Source organism: Macaca mulatta, chromosome 7 (genome assembly GCF_049350105.2).
Source record: "Macaca mulatta isolate MMU2019108-1 chromosome 7, T2T-MMU8v2.0, whole genome shotgun sequence".
Lineage (NCBI taxonomy): Eukaryota > Metazoa > Chordata > Mammalia > Primates > Cercopithecidae > Macaca > Macaca mulatta.
The window spans coordinates 140,596,572-140,623,953 of NC_133412.1; the positions used below are offsets into that span (position 1 = coordinate 140,596,572).

A 27,382-nucleotide genomic window follows, 5' to 3' on the forward strand; every position below is an offset into this window, starting at 1 on the left:
TCACCCCTAACTTCTTCTCCCATACATGGAAGAAAATGCATGTCAGTTAGAGTGCTTTGGGCTGCAAGTAACTGAAAAGTCAATCAGCAGTGGCTTAAACCCAACACAGATGTTAGTTACTTAATGAGAAGACTAAAGGTAGGTGATTCCAGAGTAGATTCAGTGGCTCAGTGCTGCCATCAAAACCTAGGCTTTCCCCATCTTTTTTTTTTTTTGAGATGGAGTTTTGCTCTTGTTGCCCAGGCTACAGTACAATGGAGCTATCTTGGCTCACTGCAACCTCCACCTCCAGGTTCAAGCTATTCTCCTGCCTTGGCCTCCCGAATAGCTGGGATTACACGCATGCACCACCACGCCCAGCTAATTTTGTATTTATTTTATTTTTTTTTAGTAGAGATGGGGTTTTACCATGTTGTTCAGGCTGGTCTCGAACTCTCGACCTCAGGTGATCCTCCTGCCTCGGCCTCCCAAAGTGCTGGGATTACAGGCATGAGCCACCATGCCCGGCCGGCTTTCCCCATCTTTCTGCCCTGTCATCATCAGCATCTTCTGCTACAGCAACAAACATTCTCTCAAAACTGTCTCAAGCAGAAAGAAAGGGCCAAAAAGGGGTTGGGGAAGGGCATTTGTTTGCAAGATTGAATTTTGAAAATTAAGTGGCTGTCTGTAGTAACCTCTAAGAGAGTATTCATGCCATAGTTTTGTAATTATTTTTTTTACCTGTGGCCACACCTCCCCTCCAACCTCTGCAAACAGCTTCTTCATGATAGAGACTGTATTTTAGGACTCTGCTTCCCCAGCCTCTGGCACAGTCTAGGCACCCACACTGCTGACAGAAGAGAGGGCTCTGAAGGGGGCCAAGTGTGAAAGGTAGGGAGGGGCCACAGGTGAGGGACGGGAGGAGTCCTTTGCTAAAAGCAGGAACTCAAAGGGAAAGTGGGCATCAGGGTGCTCATAGCATAGGAAAGAGGAAGTGGTAAGTCTGAGAAAAGGTTGGAGAGGGTTGTGGCAAACCTTGGCACGGTCTGGAGAGAACTACAGAGAGGAAAGGAAGGGTGTAGAGCCTGAGGTTTACGCCAACACGGCTTCTTCCTTTGGGCTTCATAATATTTCTCCCATCTCACTGGGCATTGTTTCCTCCCAGCAAAGTGAATGTGTGGCTGTCACCCTATCCAGAAGTGTCCAAATGCAAGTGAGCCCTGGGATGGGTGTCACTGATGGCTCCTGCAATAGTTGGAGGAATGAAAGGCTTTTAAATGCACTTCCTTCTTCCCACCCATGTGGTCTAACGGAATTGAATGCTCAACACCAGGCACTTTTTTAAAAAGATGGGAGGAAAAGCTAAAATGTTAGGGGTGATTAAGAAAGAAGGAAGTGTGCCAGGCACAGTGGCTCAAGCCTATAGTCCTAGCACTCTGGGAAACTGAAGCAGGCAGATCACTTGAACCCAAGAGTTCAAGACCAGCCTGGACAACATGATGAAACTCCATCTCTACAAAAAAATACAGGTGTGTGCCTGTAGTCCTAGCTACTTGGAAGGCTGAGGGTGGGGGAGTGCTTGAGTCTGGGAGGTTGAGGCTGCAGTGAGCCGAGATTGTGCCACTGCACTCCAGCCTGAATGACAGAAAAAGACCCGATTTCAAAAACAAACAAACAAAAAAAGGAAGCAGATCCAAGCCCCTACCTACCCCCAGTCTTCCTTCCTATGGTCCAAGTCTCAGCATCCGGCATTCTCCCTGGCCTTGGGTCATGACCTGTCTGAGCAGGGTCCTGCTGAGACTGCCACTGGGTGTGGGGTGGGGAGGAAGTCCACAGGATTTCGCTGGCCCCCAGGACCCCATCAGATCAGCAGAGACATGCCCACGGCTGTGGCTCTACCCTGTGTCTGGAAGTGGGTGCTCTTGTGGTCCTATTCCGGCTCTTGTCAATCAGAGCAGCCAGTTCCCCTCAGTTCCTTCCTCCCCAAGGCTGGTGCCTGGGAGGCAGGGCTCCCTTCTCATTGTCTTAATTCTTCCCAGCCCCCTTTGGAAAGGAAGGACATCATTCCAACTGGTTCACCTACTTTGTCTTGCCTGGAGAAACAAAGTTTAGCTCATACTAGGAATGAAAATTTTTTGTTTGTTTGCTTTGTTTTGGTTTGGTTTTAGAGCCAGGGTCTCACTCTGTTGCCCAGGCTAGAATGCAGTGGTGTGATCACAGCTCACTACAGCCTCAAACTCCTGGGCTCAAGTGATCCTCCTGCCTCAGCTTCCTGAGCAGCTAGGACTACAGGCACATACCACCATGCCTACCTAATTTAAAAAAATTCTTGTAGGCCAGGGACAGTGGCTCATGCCTATAATCCCAACATTTTGGGAGGCCAAGGTGGGAGAATCGCTTGAGCTCAGGAGTTCAAGACCAGTCTGGGCAACATGGTGAAACTCCATCTGTATAAAAAATTAGCCAGGTGTGGTGGCACATGCCTATAGTCCCAGCTACTCCGGAGGCTGAGGTAGGAGGATTGCTTGAGCCCAGAAGATGGAGGTTGCAGTGAGCTGAGATAGCACCACTGCATTCCAGCCTGGGCAACAGAGTCTCTAAAACCAAACCAAAAAATTAACAAACAAAAAGTTTTCATTCCTAGTATGAGCTAAACTATTTCTCCTGGCAAGACAAAGCAGGTGAACCACTTGGGATGATGTCCTTCCTTTCCAAAGGGGATTGGGAAGAATTAAGGCAATGAGAGGGGAGCCCTGCCTCCCAGGCACCAGCCTCAGGGAGGAAGGAACAGAGAGGAACCGGACCTGCTCTGATGGACAGGAGCTGGAATAGGACCACGAGAGAACCCACTTCCAGACACAGGGTAGAACCACAGCGGTGGGCATGTCTCTCCTGATCTGATGGGGTCCTGAGAGCCAGCCTGACCCTGTGGGCTCCCTCCCCGCCCCACACCCCACATCTTATCTGAGAAATTTTCTTTTTTTTTGGTGGAGACGGGATCTTGCTATGTTGCCTATTGGTCTCAAACTCCTGGGCTCAAGCGATCCTCCTGCCTCAGCCTCCCAAAGTGCTGAGATTACAGGCATGAGCCACCATGCCTAGCCAATGAAAAAATTTAATAACCGGCTTATCCTGCCTGAAACAAAACATCTCTAAGGGGTTTACTAAACACATCAAAACCCAAAACACACCCAGTATCTAACATTTAAAATATTCAGTATAACTCTCAGATTACCTTTTCCTGTGGAGAGACAAGCAGAACAACAGTCTCGAAAAGACTCCCCACACAAAGGAGACTACCGTGTGGTCCGACAGGATCTCTGGGCTGAGTTGGGCAGTTGCTGAGGAGGGTAGAGGGTTTGAGCTTCTCTCTTGGGGTTTTCAATGGTGATCTCAGCAAGGGAGTTAAGAATCAAAGCCCTGGGGCCATGGCTGTGAAACCTTTGAAAGTAGGAGAACCACTGTCCTGTGTCCTGTGGGAGTTTCACTGTCTGCTGCCTCTTCGCTGTCAGTGTGCCTCTTAAAACACAGATCTTGTGGGAGCGAAACCAATGCCTGGCTCGGAGCAGCAGCCTCTGAGGTGTCCCCGGCCAGCGTCCTTCCACCTGTCCACAAGCATGGGGAACATCTTCGTCAACCTCTTCACGGGCCTTTTTGGCAAAAAAGAAATGCGCATCCTCGTGGCGAGTCTGGATGCTGTGGGGAAGACCACGATCCTGTACAAGCTTAAGCTGGGTGAGATCGTGACCACCATTCCCGCCACAGGCTTCAGCGTGGAAACCGTGGAGTACAAGAACATCAGCTTCACTGTGTGGGACGTGGGTGGCCAGGACAAGATCCGGCCCCTGTGGCACCACTACTTCCAGAACACACAAGGCCTGATCTTCGTGGTGGACAGCAATGACAGAGAACGCGTGAACGAGGCCCGTGAGGAGCTCATGAGGATGCTGGCCGAGGACGAGCTCCGGGATGCTGTCCTCCTAGTGTTCGCCAACAAGCAGGACCTCCCCAATGCCATGAATGCGGCTGAGATCACAGACAAGCTGGGGCTGCACTTCCTATGCCACAGGAACTGGTACATTCAGGCCACCTGTGCCACCAGCGGTGACGGGCTCTATGAAGGACCAGACTGGCTGTCCAATCAGCTCCGGAACCAGAAGTGAATGCAGCCCCCCTCCCCCTCACTCCTCTTGCCCTCTGCTTTACTCTCATGTGGCAAACGTGCAGCTCGTGGTGTGAGTGCCAGAAGCTGCCTCCGTGGTTTGGTCACCGTGTGCATCGCACCGTGCTGTAAATGTGGCAGATGCAGGCTGCGGCCAGGCTTTTTATTTAATGTAAATAGCTTTTGTTTCCAATGAGGCAGTTTCTGGTGCTCCTATGCAATATTACTCAGCTTTTTCTTATTGTAGAAAGAAAAATCAACTCACTGTTCAGTGCTGAGAGGGGGATGTAGGCCCATAGGCACCTGGCCTCCAGGAGTCGCTGTGTTGGGAGAGCCGGGCACGCCCTTGGCTTTAGAGCTGTGTTGAAATCCATTTTGGTGGTTGGTTTTTAACCCAAACTCAGTGCGTTTTTAAAAATAGTTAAGAATCCAAGTCGAGAACACTTGAACACACAGAAGGGAGACCCCGCCTTGCATAGATTTGCAGTTATGGCCTGGATGCCAGTCGCCAGCCCAGCGGCTCCCCTCAGGAACATGAGGTGGTGGTGGTAAAGCAGACCGCGGTCAATTCTGCATGGTCACAGTAGAGATCCCCGCAACTCACTTGTCCTCAGGTCACCCTGCTTTCCATAGCCATGTGCTTATCTCTGTGCTCCCACAGTTCCCAGGGGCCAGGCTGGGAGCCCACAGCCACCCCACTCTCTCGCAGGCTGCCCCACCCACCTTCAGGCAGCCTATGGGACCCAGGGCCCCATCTATCCCTCGGTCACCGTGTGGCCACAGTGGGTCCGTCATCCCCAACACTCATGCTCGCTCAGACACTTTGGCAGGATGTCTGGGGCCTCACCAGTGGGAGCGCGTTCAAGCTGGGCAGGCGGTCCACCTAGACCCACAGCCCCTCGGGAGCACCCCACCTCTGTGTGTGATGTAGCTTTCTCTCCCTCAGCCTGCAAGGGTCCAATTTGCCATAGAAAAAGGCAACCTCTACTTTTTTCTTTTGTATTTTGATAAACACTGAAGAAGCTGGAGCTGTAAAATTTATCTTGAGGAAACCTCAGAACTGGTCTATTTGGTGTCATGGAACCTCTTACTGCTTTCAATACACGATTAGTAATCAACTGTTTTATATACTTGTTTTCAGTTTTCATTTCGACAAACAAGCACTGTAATTATAGCTATTAGAATAAAATCTCTTAACTATTTCAAAAAAAATTAAAGAAAAAAAACAAAAAACAAACAAACAAAAAAACACAAGTGGCCGGTGCGATTGCCATCAGCAGCAGCAGACTGTGAAACAGTAGGCTGCCGGGTTCGGGAGATAGTGTGGATAATGTCCGTTTTTTTTTTTTAATTTTTCAAGACAGATTCTGGCTCTGTTGCCCAGGCTGGAGTGCAGTGGCACAATCTCGGCTCACTGCAAGCTCCGCCTCCCGGGTTCACACCATTCTCCTGCCTCAGCTTCCTGAGTAGGTGGGACTACAGGCGCCTGCCACCATGCCCAGCTAATTTTTTGTGTTTTCTTTTTAGTAGAGATGGGGTTTCATCGTGTTAGCCAGGATGGTCTTGATCTCCTGACCTCGTGATCCACCCACCTCAGCCTCCCAAAGTGCTGGGATTACAAGCATGAGCCACTGCGCCTGGCCTTGTTTTGTTTTTTTTTGAGACAGAGTTTCACTCTTGTTGCCCAGGCTGGAATGCAATGGCATGATCTTGGCTCACCGCAACCTCTGCCTCCTGGATTTAAGTGAATCTCCTGCCTCAGCCTCCTGAGTAGCTGGGATTACAGGCGGCTGCCACCACGCCCAGCCAAGTTTTGTATTTTTAGTAGAGACAGGGTTTCTCCATGTTGGGCAGGCTGGTCTCGAACTCGTGACCTCAGGTGATCCACCCAGCTCGGCCTTGCAAAGTGCTGGGATTACAAATATGAGCTACCGTGCCTGGCCTAATGTCCAGTTTTAAGAGACAACATCTGCAGATTCCTAGGGCTTATAGCTCGGGAGCAGAGGAGTCAGAAGTCACCCAGTCCTCCCCAGGCTTCTGCAGGCTCCAGGACTCTTTCCTCTGCCCACTGGGAGAAACTAGATAAGCCAAAGCAATGGGAAAGCTCGAGTGTTGGAGGTAGCCAGGGTGTATTGTGTCATGCGGGAGAGGGAGGGATGCTTCAGGCGGCTGATGACTATGGGGATGTGGGTGGCGTACTCCAGTAGAAAACACTGTAATATTTGTGACAGTCCCGTTAACTGTAAAGCACTATCCAAATGCCATTATAAAATCATCCTGTTGTCGACAGTTTTAAGAGAAAAACTTTTGCCCAGTTGCCACTAGAGGGCGGCCGAATCTCGCATTGTTGAAAAGGTCCTGGACAGGGAAGGGTCCTTGGTTTACAAAGGGAGAGGGTATAAGAGGGCAGCCCTGGCTGGCTGTGGCCATGGACACGTGGCCATCGGCGGGCCCTGGGTTCCAGTGCGAAGTTGAAGCAGGCCACCTTTGTCAGGGGCTTCCCTCGTTGTTCTCTGGAATCCCTACACCCTGCCGCAAACACACTCGGATGGAACCCCAGGTCTGCAGCCCAGGGCTCTACCCACCCGCTTCCCAGGAGCCCTTCCCAGGGCTCTACCTTCCCGCTTCTCCGCCTTAAGATTTAACGTCGCCATTCATTTTCAGTTCTTATTCCCTGGGCTCCGCTAAAATACCACCTACTCTGAGAAACTCATTTACTCTAAGGAGCTAATAATGGCAGACAACAGTTTAGCTTTTAGCCCTTTCGGGGACACTTACACTTAGGAGATTTGGTTTCTTTTAAGGATGTGTAAGAGTCTCCTCAGGCCCCCTGCACTGGGGGTGATAGCAACTGTAAGGCACTGTGCTTTTCTAGCATGTTCTGGCACTGTCATGAGACCATTCCGAAAAGCCACTCGCACTCATTTCGGAGACAGCCAGGGATGTTTTACAGGAGCTCGACAATGTCTTTTTTTTTTTTTCTTTTTTTTGAAACAGTCTCACTCTGCAGCCCAGGCTGGAGCACAGTGGTGCGATCCTGGCTCACTGCAACCTCCACCTCCCGGGTTCAAGTGATTCTCCTGCCTCAGCCTCCTGAGTAGCTGGGATTACAGGCACCCGCCACCACACCCAGCTAATTTTTGTATTTTAGTAGAGTTGGGATTTTGCCATGTTAGCCAGGCTGATGTCGAACACCTGACCTCAAGCGATCCACCCGCCTCAGCCTCCCAAAGTGCTGGAATTACAGGAATGAGCCACCGTGCCCGGCTGACAATGCCTTTTTAGCCTCCACCTATGCCCCAGACCCCCATGTTCAGCTGGGCACACCTCTGACTGCTTCCAGTGTAGCATCAGAGGGCCAACCCACGCCCACACGCAAGGACGCTCTTGGTGCACCAGCCCAGAGCGCTATCCTGCTCCCCAAGATTGGAATAATATTCACAGCTAATACTTACAGCACTTATATGCCTAGCACTTTTCCAAGTGCTTATACACATTTAATCTTAACTATACAGTAGGGGAGAACCATTACTGTTGCATTACCTTGTTTCACAAAGGAGGAATTTGAGGCCCAGAAAGTTAAGTACTTGTCCAAGTCACACAGCTGGTACGTGGAAGAGCCAAGATTCAAACTCAGGCCATCTGACTCCTTGGCCAGGTTTCTCACCAGCACACGCACTGCCTCTGCACAGAGAGGGTGAAACTGCATTGTCAGTCTGTCCTCACCAGCTCTTCCCTCACCAGAACTCAAGACCAGACCCTCACCCTACTCAACACTGCCCCTTCCTTGCAACCTCAGGCTTGAAGGCCTGGTCTCCTTCCTTTAGTATTAGTTATCATCTGCCGGCTGCTCCTGAAGCTCTCCCCACTGCTGCTCCGGGCTGTAGGGGGCTTGCTGGAGAGAGAGGCAGGCGTTGGTTTGGAGGAGCCAGGTGGACTTACTGCAGCCTCTCTTATTACTCTCTGTAAGCAGCATCACCTCATCTGATTAGCTGGTGTTGGTCCCCATTGCAGGTGGAATTTTCCCATTAGAGTTAAATGAGAGCAGGATCCTGGCAGAGTCAGAAGGAATGTGAATCCTCAAGACCTATTTTCTCTTGTCTTATACAAAATAAGAGCCCACAGAGATGAAATAACTTGCTCAAATTCACAAAGCTCAGTTGGACTGAAGCCATGACTAAAATGGGATCATTGTGTTAATAACAATAACAATGATGAGGCCCAGTGTGGTGGCTCATGCCTGTAATCCCAGCACTTTGGGAGGCTGAGGCAAGTGGACAATTTTTTTTTTTTTTTTTTTTTCCTGAGACAGCCTCGCACTGTTGCCCAGGCTGGAGTGCAGTGGCGTGATCTTGGCTCACTGCAACCTCTGCCTTCTGGGTTCAAGTGATTCTTCTGCCTTAGCCTCCCGAGTAGCTGGGATTACAGGCACCCGCCACCACGCCCGGCCAATTTTTGTATTTTTAGTAGAGACGGGGTTTCACCATGTTGGCTAGGCTCGTCTCGAACTCCTGACCTCATGATTCGCCTGCCTCGGCCTCCCAAAGTGGCTCATGGCGTGAGCCACTGTGCCCTGCCGCAAGTGGATCATTTGAGGTCAGGAGTTTGAGACAAGCCTGGCCAACATGGTGAACCCCATCTCTACTAAAAATACAAAAGTTGTCCAGGTATGATAGCGGGTGCCTGTATCCCAGCTACTCGGGAGGCTGAGGCAGGAGAATCACTTGAACCTGGGAGGCAGAGTTTGCAGTGAGTTGAGAATGCACCATTGCACTCCAGCCTGGGTGACAGAGCAAGACTGCGTCTCAAAACAAACTAAACAAACAATAACAACAAAAATGATGACTAACATTCCTTAAGGTTTTACCACATGCCAGATACAGTACCAGCACCAAGCTGGTACTTAGATGCATTATCTCGGTCAATTTTTTCAACAGCACTATAAGTAACAGCTTTAAAAGCTCTGTTACTTTCCTCATTTTACAAATGAAGAAACTGAGATTCCAAGAGATTAAGTAACTTCCTCAGGATCACATGGCTTATAAACTGTGGAGCAGGATGGCTCCCAGGTTTGTCTTTGACTCCAAAGTCGCTGCTCTTAATGATTAAGGCACACAAGGGAATCGCAAGCACTCTGATAAAACTCCTGTGAAAGGAGCCCGAACCTGGCTATGACTTGGTTGGAACTGAGGCACAGGTACGATAGGACATGGAGACAGGCCACAATCATACATTCCAGTCCCCTCCACAAAACCACAGAGCTTGGATGACATGGACCCAGATTTCCCTAGGACAGAACTTGAACCCTGTATACAATTCAGGTTCGTCTATAGAGAGTTGTGCTGGGAAGGGCAGATTATAGGGGATAACATACGGGCCCAGGGAGGAAAATCACCCACTGTAAGTGAGGAAGGATCCAGGCCTAGTGGACAAAGTGGCTCTGGTTCCTGTGCAAGCCTGTGCCGGACCCATGCCTGATCCCCTGGAATGCTTGGGTGCTCTCAAGGGGAGGGCTGCATGGTAAAGCAGAAGGGACTTTGCTATAAGCCCTCCATCCCAAGGAAAGAAGAAGCAGGAGGCTTTCTCAACTGGCAGAGTGGTGACCGAGTGGAGTGTCACATCAACTGGTGTCGATGGCATCACGGGGATAAGATTTGGAGGAGGCAGGTGGCAGCGGGGCCTGTGGAATGGAGTCTTGGAGGAGGGGCTGGGCAGTGAGTGACTGATGCAATATCAGGCACTGCCCCAGGACATTGACTTGATGAAAGGCCCAGAGACCTCAGGACTTTGGAGGGCCTGCTCATCACTGAGGGGCAGAGAGCGCCTCATTAAGTGGACTACAAAGCTTAACGTCCCATTCTGATTCCCTGAGGATTCTGTGATCAAAGCAGTCCCTTCTTGCTGTGCCTTTGGTATGAGCATAAGGCCTCAAAGCATGCAGGGCTGGGGGTGGGGGCACCAGCTTCCCAAATATGCCTTTGTGTTTATATACAATCCTATAGGTGCCCCATCAACCTGGCAAGAGGATCCCTATTCTCTCTAGATTTCAGAAAGATAAATCAAACCATGGGAAATCCATGGCAGGCATGAACAGCTAATTCTAGTTCACCAAATCTGGGCTAACAAAAGCAGATAAAAAGGTTCAGTGCTGGGAGGTGGAGCTTGCAGTGAGCCGAGATTGCCACAGAACTCCAGCCTGGGCGACAGAGCGAGACTCTGTCTCAAAAAAAGAAAAAAAAAAAGGTTCAGTGTAGGCAAGACGTGGTGGTTCATGTCTGTAATCCCAGCACTTTGGGAGGCCAAGGTGAGTGGATCACCAAGTCAGGAGTTAGAGACCAGCCTGACAACATAGTGAAACCCCATCTCTACTGAAAATACAAAAATTCACTGGGCGTGGTGGCGCGTGCCTGTGATCCCAGCTACTGGGGAGGCTGAGGCAGGAGAACTGCTTGAACCTGGGAGGCAGAGGTTGCAGTGAGCCGAGATCATGCCACTGCACTCCAGCCTGGGCAACAGAGTGAGACTCTGTCTCAAAAAAAAAAAAAGATCAGTGTAATCTCGGCATTTTGGGAGGCCAAAGTAGGAGAATCACTTGAGCCCAGGGGTTTGAGACCTGCCTGGGCAATATCAAAAACATTTTAAAAATTAGCCCAGTGTTGTGGCTCACATATGTGGTCCCAGCTACTCTGGAGGCTGAGGTGGGAGGATCACTGGAGCCCAGGAGGTCGAGGCTGCAGTGAGCCGAGATGCCACCATTGCACTCCAGCTGGAGTGACAGAGTGAGACCCCATCTCAACAATAACAGCAGCAGCAGCAGCAGCAGCAGACCAAAACAGCGGCAAAAAAGGTTGGGGAAATATGAGCTGGGTTGTGTCCCAGAAGCTCCCACACAGGAACTGGGGTGGGGGAAGGGAACAGAGGTTTCCGCAGGGGGCAGTCAGTGCCCATACTCTAGATGTCATTTTTGGGTGAGCTTGGAACTGGAGCACAATTTTATCTACTTTTTCTTCTTCATTTTGCATATTAAAATTTTTTAATAGGAGAAAAAGTGTACACCTTTATTTAATGTGTTCATGTTGTGCTCACAGTGATTACCCTTACATTTTTTTAATGTCCTCTTTTCAATATGTACATGAAAATGTCACATGGAACAAAATGGAATATAGTGAGAAGTGTGTCTCTCCCACCCCACAGGCAGCCACTATGGATTGGTAACATCTGCCCAGTGCTTTCCAGCTTAAAGAATGTGTGCTCATAAATTATGTTGTTGGATCCCAGCAACGGCTCCCTAAGATATGTTGGCCCTGAATCATTATTGTCTCCATTTACAGATGGGAAGTCCAGCTCCAAGAGGTTAAATGACCTACCCAGAGTTAGGCATCTAAAGAATGGCAGAACCAAGATTTAGACCCTGGTGGTCAGAGCCCAACTTGTGAAGCCTTCGAATTACACCACATTGCCTTCCTTAGCAAAAGAGCCCTGGTTCTTAGAACCTGGAACATGCCATAAATAGTTGGCCTTCTACAAAGAGAGACTTGTGATTGGTCAGGAAAGAGAAAAATATCTTTGAGTATTTACATTCCAGAATGGACTGTTCATTCTCTGCTCTGAGACACGTTTACAAGGACACCTCTCTTCTGTGTTTTAGAGCATCGTACCTTTAAAAGTCAGCAGCGGGCAAGCTCTCAGGAGAGACTATGCGAAGAGCCTAGTGTTCTAGGGCTGCCATGACAAATTGCCACAAACTGCAGGGCTGAAATCAACACAGTTCAGGAGGACAGAAGTCCAAAACCAAGGTGTTGGCAGAGTTGGTTCCTTCTGGAAGCTCTGAGGGAGAATCTTGGGCTTCTCTGCTGCCTTGTGGTGGTCACCAGCAACCCTGGGTGTTCCTGGGTTTGTAGGGGCATCACTCCAATCTCTGTCTTTGTGGTCGCATGGTATTTTCCCTGTCTGTGTGTCTTTGTTTTCTCTTTTATAAAGTTCCCAGTCATTCAATTTAGGGCCTCCCACCCTCATCTAGGTATGACCTCATTTTAAGTAATTATGTCTGCAGAGACACTGCTTCCATATAACGTCACATTCTGAGCTTCTTGGTGAGCTTCAATGTTCAGGAGACACCATTCAACCTAGTCCTCTCTATTTTTCTGTTTTGTTCAATAAATAGGGATGGCACTATTAGAACATTCTGATTCTTCCTTAACCAGCCATGTCCCAACTCAGGAAGTTGATGCCCATCTTACAAGGAGGGCCAGAAAAAGGGAGCAAGGCACATGGAGGTATCCTCAGAACTGATGGATGGCTGCTGGCAGACACCCAGAAACAGGTGCTGGGCCTGGAGGGTGGAAGTATATACCATGGTAGCTGCATGGTTTGGGATCAAAATACTTGTATTTTAGTGAGCATGAGAATAAGAGTAAGAGTAGGATAGAGGTTGAAGAGAAAAGGGAGGGAGAAAGATGGCTTAATCACACACAAAAAGTAAGTGGTTCAGAATTAATTTAACTTGGAATAAATGATTTTTTTCAAAGAAAATTTTAAAGTTGGAGGTATAAAGGAAAACATGAGTGAATACAGAGATGTACTTTGATCCTAATTGTGAAGTCTATATAGTTAAAACTAAAATGGAATATAAATTAAAGACAAATGAGATGCATCCTATAATTCAACAACAACAACAGAAAACTCATTAAAACTCATCTGGAGTATGAATGGACAAAATATCAAAAAAAAAATTTTGTGGGGGAAAAAAGAGGAGGAGGGTGAACTTAAAAAAAATCAGTCATCACTATATTTCATTGGGGTAAAGACAAGAAAAGTTGGCCAGGGTAATAGAATAGACATACTCTACAGAAACAGATTCAAGCTGTTTAAGGACTTGATATAAGATGAATAAGCTTCAACACAATGCTACAAGAAAGAATCACTGTTTAACAAATACCATCTAAGTGGGTCTTAAAAAGCCGGAGGAAATGGAAAAGCAAATGTTTTTCCACTGTAATGAGAAGAAAACATTTTGACTATTGACGAAATTAGATATCGGAGACAGGATGGATGAATCTAAATGTGTTTTTAAAAGCCTTTTGTGCCACAGAAAGTAATAAAGCAAACACAAAAATGAAAGCCACAGATGGGGGAGAAATATATGTGGCAGATTAAGCTTTCTGTCCAAAATAGCTAAAGAACTGATCTAACTATAAAAGGCCAGTATCCTGCTCCTTTTTGATAAGTACTCGAAGGAAGTGAGCAGAGTTTACACACAATACTTAGAAAAATAGGCAACCCCACCATGCATCTTGAATTTGCAATTTGAGTGAATTTTATAATGTTTTAAAAAATTAATATAAATGATAAAACAATGTTTGATTGTTCAAATTTCCTGGATACTCATTTGGCAAAACCTACGAAACAGTTCCTATCCTTTGATTCCATATCCTAATTCAAAGGAAGTAGCTAAAGAAAACAGAACAAAGTCATTTCTACAAAGTGTTCATTGCAGTATTATTCGAATAACTAACCACTTGCACAGTGATTTCTAAATCAATGTTTCTTAAAACAGGGCCTAAGGACTGTCTATATCAGAGAAGAATCGCTGATGAAAGCCTGAGAATATTCATTTTATCAAGAAGGTCAGTTTATGAAACCCCACTGAAAGTTCGAGAGCCACTAGACTCTATGCAAACCACAGACCATGAGAACATTTGGAGGACTAAAGAATGTTTCAGGTAACAGACCTGTTCATGCATAGAAGTGAGAAGAAGGAATAATGATGACAGCAGAGAGAACACCAAACCCTATAGGCAGTGTCTTGGTCCGTGTTTTGTTGCTTATAATAGAATATCTGAAACTGGGTAATTTATAAAGAAAAGGGATTTATTTTGTGCTGTTATGGAGTTGAGAAGTCCAAGGTCCAGGGGGTGCATCTAGTGAGGGCCTTCTTGCTGGTGGGAACTCTCTGCAGAGTCCTGAGGTGGTTCAGGGCATCACATGCTGACGGGCTGGGCATGCTAATGTGCTAGCTCAGGCCTCTCTTCCTCTTCTCTCTCTCTCTCTCTTTTTTTTTTTTTTTTTTTTTTTTTTTTGGTGAGATGGAGTCTCACTCTGTCACCCAGGCTGGAGTGCAATAGCGCCATCTCGGCTCACTGCAACTTCTTCCTCCTGGGTTCAAGCAATTCTCCTGCCTCAGCCTCCCGAGTAGCTGGGATTACAGGCACCTGCCACCATGCCTGGCTAATTTTTGTATTTTTAGTAGAGATGGGGTTTTACCAAGTTGGCCAGGCTGGTCTCAAACTCCTGACCTCAGGTGATCCACTCGCTTCAGCCTCCCAAAGTGCTGGGATTACAGGCGTGAACCACCGCACCCAGGTTCTTCCTCTTCTTATAAAGCTACCAGCTCCACTCCCATGATAGCCCATTAATCCATTAACCCATTAATCTATGAATGGATTAACCCATTCATGAGGGCAGAGCTCTCATGATCCAATCACCTTTTTAAAGCCCCTCCTCTCCATACTGCCACACTGGGGATGAAGTTTCAATATGAGTTTTGGAGGGGACATTCAAACCATAGCAGGCAGCAACAGCACCTGTCTGAGATGCCCACAGGGCAGTGGCCACAAGAGGGTATGGCGGCTAAAGTCATCGGAGTTTTGCAACACTGTGCTTTGTTTAAAAACTAATTATGGTCATATGAGTTTTCATTTATTTATCAAAGTCCCAGGGAGGTCACTGGAAGCAATAACAGAACACCTACAAAGAATCTCCAGGACCCTTGCCTCAAGTCATTGTTTTCTGGATGTCACCCCTTCCCTTTCTCTGTCTTGCACTCCCAGTCCCTGGGTGACTAACAGGCCCTTTCTGCTTTCGACTCTGCCCAAGGCCTCCCATCCCATAGGCATCACCCCACCGTGTCCTTGGCCATGTCCACTGGTGGTGCCAGCGGGTGGAGGTGTTGTTCTCTCATTAGGACAGTTCACTGACCACATATTTTTGCATCAAATAAGGGGGAAAAAGAGCTTAGCAGGCAGTCCACTGGAGACTGCAGATGGTTAAGTATTTCCTTTTGAGGATGGGGAGGCGAGGCAGGTCTGACGGGATGTGTTGCTAAAGCAGTTGTGAACTTCTCTGGCTCCCAGAGGGCTTACTTCCCTAAGGGCTGATTCCCAAGGCACAGAAATGCCACCGTAGCTCTACTTCCCACATAAGCCTCTTTACTGGAACCTACTGATCCATTCTTGCCCGGAGTCTTGGGGCTTCTTGCCAGTATCTGTGAATGTCACAAGATACTACCGTCCAGCCAAGGTTGGCCAACCTCCTCTAAGAAGGCTGGGCAAATGCCCAGGATGCCAGGCCAGTAGGCGCCTGTGTGGGAGGGGAGAGTTTACTCTACCACGGAGTAGCTGGGGGATATTGGGGTAGCCAGGCTTAGCCCAGCAACATATCAAGGTTTTATTCGTTGCTTTCTGCAGCCGTAAGGGAGAATACAACTCCTCCTTTCAAGCGAGCACATCTGTTCCCTGGCCCTGCAATACCAGCTCTCACCCCTTCCTGGCTCCCTCACAGCTGCCCCCTCTAGGTGGTACCCAGTCTTCTGCAGCCTTGCACGGTCCAGCAGAGGGAGCCCCTTTCCATATGGAGACCAGGCTGGGGAGAGTTTCTTCAGGACACCAGAGTGGGCATTAGGAAACTGTCAGTCGCTCCCAGCCTCCCTCTGGCACCCGAGAATCTCACTGCCACCCCCAGTCCTTCCACAAGTTCCTCCCACAGGGTCAGAAACCAGCCCAGAGAGCAGGTTCCCAGACCTCTGTGCAATGAGTTGCCCTCTGGAGGGAGAGAGGAGAGGAGAGAAATGGCAGAGAAGACACTAGGCAGGCCAGGCGTGGTAGCTCACACTTGCCATCCCAGCTCTTTGGGAGGCTGAGGTGGGAGGATCACATGAGCCCAGGAATTTCAGACCAGCCTGGGCGACAAAGTGAGACCTCATCTCTACAAAAAATTAAAAATATTAGCCAGGCTTGGTGGCACACACCTGTAGTCCCAGCTACATGGGAGGCTGAGGTGGGAGAATCACTTGAACCCAGAGGTCAAGGCTGCAGTGAGCCATGATTGTACCACTGCACTCCAGTCTGGGTGATAGAGCCAGACCCTGTCTCAAAAAAAAAAAAAAAAAAAAAAAGACACATAGCAGATGACTGGCGTCCTGTTGTGACTTATATAATGGACCTTTCTTTCATCTTTAACCCCAAAGTACTTCTTGAGTGCCTACCTTTGTGCCAAATGCTGTGCTGGGAAGCTGCAATCATGAACACACAGACGTGAGTCTGCCTTCACGGAACTTGCAGTCCATGGGGGGAGGCAAAAAATAAACAAATGAGCCAAGTCACAAAATCATGTGAAATTGTAGTGAGTACGCAGAAGGAAATACACAGGTGCAGCGATGGGAAATAAGCGGGCTTCTGCTTCGGATAAGATGGTCAGGGAAGGCTGAGCTGAGCCTGGTTGGAGGGGTGGGCAGGAGCCAGATCAGGCAGACCAAGTTAGGAGATTTCCATTTTTGTCTGAGTCTAATGGGAAGTGACTGGAGGGCTCTAAGCAAGTGACACAGTCTGACTTCAATGTCCAAGCCTCACGGCGGCTGTACGTCTGAGAATAAGCTGTGTGGGCAGCAGTGGGAGGAAGGAGAGCAGACAGGAGCCTCTGTAGCGTCCAGGGGGAAGAGGATGCTGGCTGGGACTTGCTGGAGGAGTGGGGAGAGAGAGGTGGGAGGAATTGAGATGTATTTGGGAGGTTGTACCTAGAGGACTTACTGATGGGCTGGAGTGAGGAAGAGGAAACAGGGCTGAATCCCAGATTTCCGGCTTGAGCAACCCAAAGACAGGTGGTACCATTAACCACGGTGGAGGAGACTGGTGGGAGGGAGGCAGACAAAGAACGGGGGTTGGGAGGAGGTTTTGTTGGTCTTTAGGCTTGTCCGGATTCCAAAGTCAAGAAAGTCATTATTTATGTGCCTTTCCTATCAGCCTATTAGACCTCATTTTTATATGTGGTTAAACTGTGGTTCAGCCCAGTGAGTCAAGAGGGCTGAGAGACAGTACTAAGGAGCCAGTTTGCTATTTGGGACCCTCTGCTCCCGGGACAAAAGGCTCCCAGTCTAGTGCCCTCGCTCCCCGGCTGTCATCCCCCTCCCAGACATCTCCCCAAGGTCTTTCAAACTATGTTGGCAAAGTTCCCAGGACAGGATGCTCTGGACCCAAGATGTTTTGTCTCATCCCTAATCTCCCCTGAGCCTCCCTCCTTTTCTCAAAATGCCTTTTCCAGTGCCCTGGCTTTGGTCAGCGTCTAGAAGGTGGGGTGATCAGAGGCTGGACCAGGAACCTGGCAAGCAGAGAGATTTGAGCCTGATGCTGGTTTCGGCTCCCGGCTAGTGTAGGCTCATCAGTTCCCGTCTCTGAGAACTGTAGATTTCTGACTGCAAAATGGGACACAATCCTTCCTTTCTTTATGGGGTAGGAGCTTTGGAGTCCGGAAGATCTCAGTTCAAATCCTAGCCAGCTATGTGACCTTGGGCGGGTCACCTCTCTAAACTACAGTTATATCACCTGAGAAACAGGAATAATAACCTGCTTCCTAGAGGACTCTGTTGAGTATAAAGCAAGATTACAGCTGGGTGCGATGGCTCACGCCTGTAATCCCAGCACGTTGGGAGGTCGAGGTGGGCGGATCGCTTGAAGTCAGGAGTTTGAGACCAGCCTGGCCAACATGGTGAAACCCCATCTCTACTAAAAATAAAAAAAGTAGCCGGGCATGGTAGCCCACGCCTGTAATCCCAGATACTTGGGAAGCTGAAGCAGGAGAATTGCTTGAATCCAGGGGGCGGAGGTTGCAGTGAGCTGAGGTGGTGCCACTGCACTCCAGCCTAGGTGAAAGAGTGAGATTGTCTCTAAAAAAAAAAATAAAATAAAGCAAGATTATGAAATTTTGGATGCTCACACCTAGAGGGTCAAGATACATGGCAGCTAGTGCTATTGTTCTTGCACATTTAAGAAGACCATCCATCCATAAGGAGACAGGCAACAGGTATCAGTTCCTAAAGCAAGTGGGAAATGATAGGATGTGGGACCATGAAACTTAGTCTACATGCCACAAGCCAACACACACAAAGACTTCAGGCTGGCCTCTGCAGAGCTAGGAAAGTCCAAAGCACACTGGATATTGTTTTGTGACTTCATTATTTTGTCTCTGTTCCTCAGTGTCCCCATCTGTGAAATGGGGACAATACTTGTGCCTAGCTCATAGGTTGTTATGAAGCTTCAGTGAGCTAGCTTTTTAATTGCTAAATATGTAGGTGTTTGGAATAGTATCAGGAATGGGCTCATGTTCCTCTTGTAGTAGTTGTAGGTTTTCATCAGTATGTGTCCTCTAGAAGGAAACTTTTCTTTAGTGCAGTAGACACTTCTGTTCTCTCAGCTGCAGGAGGGAAGAATGGATAAGCACTGGGCTAATTACAATTTATAGACTGACAATTTGGGGAAAAGGTGCAAGGTTGAAAGATTCATCCTAGCGTATTAGAGATTGAAAATGAACCTAGGAGTTCCATGAAATTCAATAGTTTCTTTCTTTTCTTTTCTTTCTTTTTTTTTGCATCAGAATTTCTCGTGAAAGTTTCAATAGGTTCTAAACTCCAGACATCAGAGCAGTACCTGTCTACAGTGATGTTTTCTCCAGTCTAGAGCAATATAGGAAAACAACATACACGATGTAGTAGATTTTTCTTAAATCCAAATTTGTTCCATTTTGAGATTTTGAGGTTTTGTTGGTTGTGCTTTTATTTATTTATTTTTTTGTTTTCTTTTGTTTTGTTTTTGAGACGGAGTCTCACTCTGTCGCCCAGGCTGGAGTGCAGTGGCCAAATCTCAGCTTACGGCAAGCTCCGCCTCCCGGGTTCACGCCACTCTCCAGCCTCAGCCTCCCGAGTAGCTGGGACTACAGGCGCCCGCCACCACGCCCGGCTAGCTTTTTGTATTTCTTCTTTTTTTTTTTTTTTAGTGGAGACGGGCTTTCCCTGTGTTAGCCAGGATGGTCTCGATCTCCTGACCTCATGATCCACCCGTCTCGGCCTCCCAAAGTGCTGGGATTACAGGCTTGAGCCACCGCGCCCGGCCTCTTTGTGCCTTTAGTGTTAAAATGTCCTCTCTCTTCTCTTCTTTTCTTTTCTTTTGAGACAGGGTCTCACTCTGTCCACCCAGGCTGAGGTGCAGTGGTGTGATCTTGGCTTGCTGCAGCCTTAACTTCCCAGGCTCAACCGATCCTCCTATCTCAGCCTCCCGAGTAGCTGGGACCACAGGTGTGTGCCAGCCCCAGCTAATTTTTGTATTTTTTGGTAGAGACAGGGTTTCACCATGTTGGCCAGGCTGGTCTTGAACTCCTGGCCTTGAGTGATCCACCTGCCTCAGCCTTCCAAGTGCTGGGATTGCAGGCGTGAGCTACCACTCCTGGGCTTAGCTGGGTAATTATGAGAAGCATCTGCATTTTCTTTATTGTGTTGGTGATGATCCGCACATATCCAAAGAACTAAAAATAAATGGCAGGAAGTCTGACTTCTTTGAAGCTGGGTAAATATTTATTTTCCCAAAGATCGAACCTCCTTTATACGGATGTAAAGTTACATTCAATGTGCCTTAGGTCTGCAGACTGTAGTCTATGGCTCAAATATACAGGTGGTCAGGATTTACACTGAAACTGTTAGCTGTAAAATTATTGTCCCCTGAAAAAAAAATTTCTGTCCCACTCACCTTGATCCACTACTGGATCGTGGCCAGGGCATAAAAGACACTCCGTATTGGGCGTGTGGCTCACACCCGTAAGCCCGGCACCTTAGAAGACCGAGGTGGGCAGATCACTTGAAGCCAGGAGTTTGAGACCAGCCTGGCCAACAGGGTGAAAATCCATCTCTACTAAACATACAAAAATCAATTGGGCATAGTGGTGCACGTCTGTAGTCTCGGCTACTTGGGTGACTGAGGCACGAGAATCACTTGAACCTGGGAGCCAAAGGTTGCAGTGAGTTGAGATCATGCCACTGCACTCCAGCCTGGGCAACAAAGTAGTTTTTTCCTGTCTCAGGGGGGAAAAAAAGACACTCCCAGTTTGCCCTGATGCTGCCCTGATTCTATTTCACCTCCAGCCTTGACACACTGAGTAAATGGGCTCCCTTCCCTACGGCCTACTTTCTCCATCTGGCAAATGGGCAGCAGGAAGAGAAGGAAGGGAAAGAAGGCTAAATATTGATCCTAACTGTTGTAGTGTCATTAATCCTTGACAAAGGGCCTCAGAGCTCGGCTTGTCTCTAAATCCACTTTTCTCCAAGCAGAGGGCCAAAATTCCAGGAATAGTAAAGCCACGGGATAAAAATGGAGCAGCAACTTTTCCTTAAATATTTTGGAGAGAAATAAATATGAATATAATACAGAGTAGAACGCAACATTTTGATGAACTTTTTTAAATGAAAAATTCAACTGAAAAGAGATTTCTCAGCTGTGGCTGCTGCTCTAGATCAAGGTAACCAACTTGGGGTCCAAGTTCTTGCTTCTTTGGCTTAGAGGATGCTGTGATCCTCCAAGTCCTGTGAGGCAAATGTCATCTCCTGGGGGCTCAGCACAGGCCAGAGACATTTGGTCAGGGATGAAGATGATTTGTGACAGACAGCAGAGGAAAAGTCAGTCCTCCAAGGCCCTGGCACTCTTCCTTTCCCATTTACCCCCTCCAGAGATAAAAATGCACTGGGCACTGGTCTCCAAGCTCAAGACCCTTTGCTGTGAGCCCAGTGAACCACTGTGTGGGCAGTCACTTACAAAGGGTAACTCCAAGAAAAGGACCCTACGTCATCTACTCCCTAAAACTCAGGCCGACTTCTCCAGTGGCTTCAGTAGACACAGGGCCCTGTGGTGGTTAATTTTATGCGTCAATTTGACTGCCCAGGTGCTTGGCTAAACATTATTTGGGGTATCCTCGAGGGTGTTTCTGGCTGAGATTACTATGTGAATCAATAGACTGAGTGAAGCAGACTGCCTTCCCCATGGTGGGCGGGCCTCATCCAATCTGTTGGAGGCCCAAATAGAACCGAAAAAGTGGAGTAAGGGAAAAATCAGGCTATCTCTACCTGACTGTCTTTGAGCAGAACGTCGGCCTTCTCCTGCCTTTGGACTCAGACTGGAACTCACAGCATTGGCTCTCCTGAGTCTCCAGCTTGCCAAGGGCGGATCATGGGACTTCTCAGCCTTCATATACATATGGGGCTGAGACGGTCCCATGATCTGCAGTTGGCTATAAATACCTATCTCCTTCCTATTGGCTCTGTCTCTCCGGAAATTCCAGACCAATATAGGCCCTCTACTTTTAGGGGACCATGAAAATGTTTCAATTTTAATTTCTTTTAAAATTAGAAGAAGATGACTATAATAGTAATGAATACATACAAATGAATCAAGGTTGTATTCCATTTGTCTTTATGCCAATGTAGTCATAAAATGTAACTTTTAACATATTTTTATGGAAGAATGGGCCCACGGAGGCATACGTATCTAAGCGCCGTGAAGGCCATGATGTGGCCCTGCTGACACTCCGCAGCACCCCATCCTTGAGGGTTAGGAGGTCAACCCACTGAACCAAGGGGCACACATTGCCTCCTTGTACCTGGGAGCCTATGTGCACTGGTTGGTTCAGTGGGTTGGCCAGAATGGTGTTTCTACTGCCTTCCACTGGCTTTGAAGAAGAGGTTATTTTTGGAGCTATTGTCTTGAGTTTTATCTATTAATAGAAAAATTGTGTGTGTGTGTGGGTGTGTGTGTGTGTGTGTGTGTGTACTTCTGCCTAGCGGTGCAGAAGGCAGAGTGAACCAGAAGCAGGCCTAAGATAAGGAACAGCTTCTCCTTCCAAAGAAGGTGACTAGCAAGGAGCCCTTGTGCCTGCCTCCACAACCAGTTTTCCTCTGTGTCCTGTCCTGGTTCTTGTCTAATTAGGTTGACCTCTCTCTCCTGTAGACCAGGACCAAGTATTCAGTGAGCATACATGATGTGTCACATACAGTTTAGGGAGCGTAAAGATAAACAACAGGACACCTGCAGCTTTCAGAGGCAAACAGTCTTGTAAACAAGCAGTCAGAGCTGAGTACAAAGTGCTGTGGGAAGACACAGCTTAATTCTGCCTGGATACCCTGCGAAGGCTTCGCAGAAGAGGTAGCACTTGAGCAGGGTATGGAAGGATGAACATGTGACCTTAGGGAAAACGGGCAGGTGTACCCTTCCAACCTCCCAAGGGGAAGATTTTATTGTGTGTGAGGAGTGTCAGAAATGTAATAAAACCAACAAAGTTATATTAAATGAGTTCTGGGCTGGGTGAGCTGGCTCATCCCTGTAATCCCAGCACTTTGGAAGGCTGAAGCAGGAGGATTGCTTGAGCCCGGGGCTCAAGACCAGTCTGGGCAACAATGGCAAAACCCTGTCTCTGCAAAAAATGCAGAAATGATCCAGGCATGATGGCACATGCCTATAGTCCCAGCTACTTGGGAGGCTGAGGCGGGAGGATTGCTTGAGCCCAGGAGGCAGAGGATACGGTGAGCTATGATGGCACCACTGCACTCCAGCCTGGACAACAGAGCCAGACCCTGTCTCAAAAGAAAGAAAGAAAAAAAATGAGTTCTGTACATTGTGACCCCCAAATTACAAATCTATTTGTTTTATGACAGCATAAGACCATTTCTTCCAGCTAAGAAGTAGAAACAAGTGTAAATTAAGAGCGCCATGTTACAGAACACCTACCACTACCACAAAGTATGCTTGCCCACAACCTCTTTAATCACCTGCAATTTTGACAGGAAAAAAAGGAAAGAAAGCATTTCAAACTGATGGCATGGCACAAAGGGGAGGAGGGCCAGTGTTCTGGGAATGGCAGGTAATCCTGTACAGTCAGAAGGAAGGATCCATTCCAAAGTACAGTGAAGGGACAGGCATAGGATAGACATTTAGAAAAAAAGAAAGAAAGAAAAGAGAAATAGAAATGTAGGTGCCAGACACAGTGGTCCACACATCCAGTCCCAGGTACTCAGGAGGCTGAGATGGGAGGATTCTCTGGAGGCCAGGGGTTCAAGGCTGCAGTGGGCTATGATCATGTCTGTGAATAGCCACTGCACCCTAGCCTGAGCAATGTAGTGAGATACTATCACTAAAAAAGAAAAAGAAAAAAATAGATGCAGGAATAGCATGCCCCCAGTGAAGCCTCTCGTCCTGGACGAGGAAACAGGTACAGAGAAATGTGAAAGGAAAGTAAATCTTGGGGCCCCCAAATCACTAAGCTAAAGGGAAAAGTCAACCGGGAACTGCTCAGGGCAAATCTCCCTTCCATTCTATTCAAAGTCACCCCTCTGCTCACTGAGATAAGAGCATATCTGATTGCCTTCTTTGGAGAGGCTGATCAGAAACTCAAAAGAATGCAACCCTTTGTCTCTTATCCACCTATGATCTAGAAGCCCATTCCCCTCTTCCCCTTCTTCTTGAGTTGTCCCAGCTTTCCGGACTGAACTATTGTACATCTTACACATATGGTCTCCCTAAAATGTATAAAACCAAGCTGTGCCCCGACCACCTTGGGCATATATGGTCAGGACCTCCTGAGGCTGTGTCACGGGCACGCATCCTCAACTTTTTGCTAAGGTTTATTGGCAAAATAAACTTTCTAAACTAACTGAGACCTGCTCAGATATTTGGAGTTCACAGAAAGGAGGATTCTTGCTTTTCAGAGGAGGAGAGCGGCCCCTTTCTGGTCAGCGTGATGAAGTGTGTATTCAGAGCGTGTTTTTCAGCCTCTGAGCTATAATCATCTCAGCCAGTTTAGGAACCATACAGTATGATAGAGGAAAAATATATGTTGGGACTTTGTTCTTAATTCCTGACTCAGAGCTCCTAAGACCCTTGGAATTTCCTGAGTGATAGGAGTGTCTTTTGTTATTCATAATAAGCCCCTTCCTTACACACCTGAGTTTATGCTAACGAGGTGACTCAGGGTAGAACCCCTAGATAGCATCAGGCTGGGGGCTGGTCACCAGAAAGACTAAATACGTGATTAGCAGGTGGGAACTTTCAGTCCTCTGTCCTGACCTCCAGGGAGGGAAGCCGGGCTAGAGACTGAATTACACAAACTCTTTTTTTTTTGAGACAGTGTCTCTCTGTCACCCGGGCTGGAGTGCAGTGGCACGATCTTGGCTCACTGCAACCTCTGCCTCCTGGGATCAAGTGATTCTCCTGCCTCAGCCTCCTAACTAGCAGGGACTACAGGCAGGTGCCACCATGCCTGGCTAATTTGTGTATTTTTAGTAGAGATGGGGATTCCACCATGTTGGCCAAGTTTCTCTCGAACTCCTGACCTCAAGTGATCTGCCCACCTCGGCCTCCCAAAGTGCTAGGATTACAGGCATGAGCTACCGTGCCTGGCTAAGTTACACAAATTCTTGTACAATGAGTTTCCAAGAACCTCTGGGTTGCCGAACCCATGTCTTGCCCTTGGCATCCCTCCTTGGCTGTCCTGACTTGTATCCTCTATAATGAATCCATGATCATAAGTAGAGCAATTTCTTGAGTTGTCTTCTACAGATTATCAAACCTGAGAAGAGGGTCGTAGGAACACCCAAATTTGTAGTCAGCCAGGCTAAAGTTTGGGTCTCCTGGGGACCCATTACAGCTGGCATCTGAAGTGGTGGTAGTCTTGTGGGACTGAGCCCTTCAACTTGTGGAATCTGATACTAACTCCGGGTAGATAGTGTCAGAATGGAACTGAACTGGGGATACCCAGTTCATGTTGGAGAATTGGAGAACTGATGTGGAAAACTGACACATATTTGGTGTCAGTAAAAAAGCACACATTTGGTTCAGAAGCAGTGTTAGGAAAAAATGTGCAGAGAGAAATGATAATTCACAAGAAAGTCTCAACCTGGTTTAAGAGAGTCAATTCTTTTTTTTTTTTTTTTTTTTGAGACAGGGTCTCACTCTGTCACCCAGGCTGGAGTGCAGTGACATGATCATGGCTCACTGCAGCCTTGACTTCCAGGCTCAAGTGATCCTCCCACTTCAGTCCCCCCAAGTAGCTGGTACTACAGACGAGCACCACTACACCTGGCTAATTTTTGTATTTTTTTTTGTAGAGATGGGATTTTTGCCATGTTGCCCAGACTAGTCTTGAACTCCTGAACTCAAGTGATCCATCGTCCTTGGCCTCCCAAAGTGCTGGCATTAGAGGCATGAGCCTCCCTGCTCAGCCTAAGGGAAGCAGTTTACACAGCAGCTCATGTACTTCACAGTTTGCTTATGGCCAACGTGTCAAGTCCTTTGGCTTTGGAGTCAAGCCTATAAGAAACAGCTCAAAAAATAGGGCTTCCCAGGAAAACTAGATCTTTTGTTCATTTTAATGGCAAGCTGGGAGGCCCAGATAGAGGATATGGAATATACAAGCTCTCCCAGCTCTCATGGGAGGCAGATCCTCTGGGAGGGTGTGAAAAAGAAGAGGCAGGACCAGTCTTACCTTGGCTTTTTCCCTGATGCCCTCAGCGCCTTTGGGCAAATTGCTCCCCTCCTGGGCTTCAGTTTTCTCATCTGTAAAATAAACAGCACCAGACTTGATGATTGCTTAGGTCCACCCACCCCCAGAGCAGAATTCTGTGGCTCTAAACTGAGGGAGAGTGCCCCCAGAGACTGTTAGGTAAGGAGACTCAGTAAATAGCTGGACACAAAGTTCATCTCATTGAATAACTATGAGCGTTGAATAAAGGAATACTTCAGGGGAGCCAACAGCCTCCAAGTTACTCCTGCTCTGCCCCTGAGCCAGATGCATTCCATGAAACCAAAATCAGAGAAACATAGAGTGATGGGGTACTGACCTCTGGGTGAGCAGAGGATATGCTCCTGGTAGTTAGAAGGGTGTCCTGCCAAGCACACCACCCACTGCAGTCCTGGCTTCTCCCCAGAATGTCCTTTCCCAGGAGGGGTGGCACAGTCACCACCTACCCATCTGATGAGCCATTATTAGGACACTGAAGCCCATTCAACGTGACATGGCGCAGGGCAGGGAGGGAGAGCTGCTATGCTAGGTGACAGAATCAGGATTCAAAAATATGCTGCTGACTTGAAAGATGGGCTGAAGCTAAAGGGGTTATGTTTAATAGGGAGAAATGAGGATCCTAAGCTCAGATCCAGAAAGATCAACTAGACCAGGGTTTGGCAAACTACCAGCTCTAGCCTGCTGCCTGTCTTTGTAAAATAAAGTTTTTTTGGATCACAGCCACGTCCATTTGTTTGTAGGCTCTCTGTGGCTGCTTTTACGCTGCAGTGGCAGAGTTGGGTAGTCACACAGGGACTACGGAGTCTAAAATATTTACTACCTGGCTGACCCCTAAACTAGACAAGGAAGTCCATATAGTGTGTATCTTAGTCTGTTTATGCTGTTTTAATGAAATACCACAAACTAGGTGGCTTATAAACAACATAAATGTATTTCTCACAGTTCTGGAGACTGGGAAGGACAAGATCGAGGTGTTGGCAGGTTCAGTGTCTGGCGAGGGCTCACTTCCTGGTTCAAAGATAGCACCTTCTTCTGTGTCCTTACATGGTGAGATGAGGGGATCTCTCTCAGGCCTAATTCACAAGGGCACTAATCTTATTCTCAAATGTTCCACCCTCATGACCTAATCACCTCCCCAAGCCCCACTTCCTAATACCATTAGCTTGGAGGTTAAAGTTTAAACATAAATTTTGGGGAAACACAAACATTCACACTATAGCAGGAAGACTTGAATTTAAAGTAATTCAAGTGAAAAAGATAAAGAAAAAAAGAAGATGAAAGATTATTATTTAGCCCTCTTTAATAGCATTCTGATATGAAGACAAAAATTGTGTTAGATAGGTAGGTCTCTTTTCGATGTAAATGGTGAAAAGTAATAGGAAACTAGCTCAGCACAGGAGGGGTGTATTGGGAGGGTGACCAGGAGAAGGCAGGTGAGCCTCAGGACCCCTTCTCCTATAGCCACTTCTTGCTTGGTGCAGACTGGCTCCTGTGAGTGGCAAAAAACATGACTATGGTAAGGTTCTCGTCACTAGTTTGCTAGTTTTCAACAATCTTGGTCTTTTCTATTTTTTCTCAGCACATGGAAAGATGATATGTCCTAGCCTGCCCTACAGTTAAGTGAGGCTATGGATCGAAATC

At 47.7% G+C, this 27,382-nt stretch overlaps 1 protein-coding gene across 3 annotated transcripts; it reads left to right on the plus strand.

Annotated features, from left to right (window-relative positions):
* The first annotated feature begins 3,510 nt into the window (after positions 1–3,510).
* LOC710516 (ADP-ribosylation factor 1-like) lies at positions 3,511–4,670 on the plus strand. 3 transcript variants are annotated; one of them, XM_077941211.1, is made up of 2 exons: positions 3,511–3,953; positions 4,011–4,293. In XM_077941211.1, the coding sequence occupies exons 1-2, from the start codon at positions 3,531–3,533 to the stop codon at positions 4,140–4,142; spliced, it is 555 nt and encodes a 184-aa protein (XP_077797337.1). In that variant the 5' UTR covers positions 3,511–3,530; the 3' UTR covers positions 4,143–4,293. The 3 variants fall into 3 exon arrangements, with proteins under 3 accessions (XP_077797337.1, XP_077797338.1, XP_077797336.1); XM_077941212.1 differs by having other exon boundaries at positions 3,511–3,744; positions 3,856–4,293; XM_077941210.1 differs by having other exon boundaries at positions 3,511–4,670.
* Positions 4,671–27,382: the final 22,712 nt, after the last annotated feature.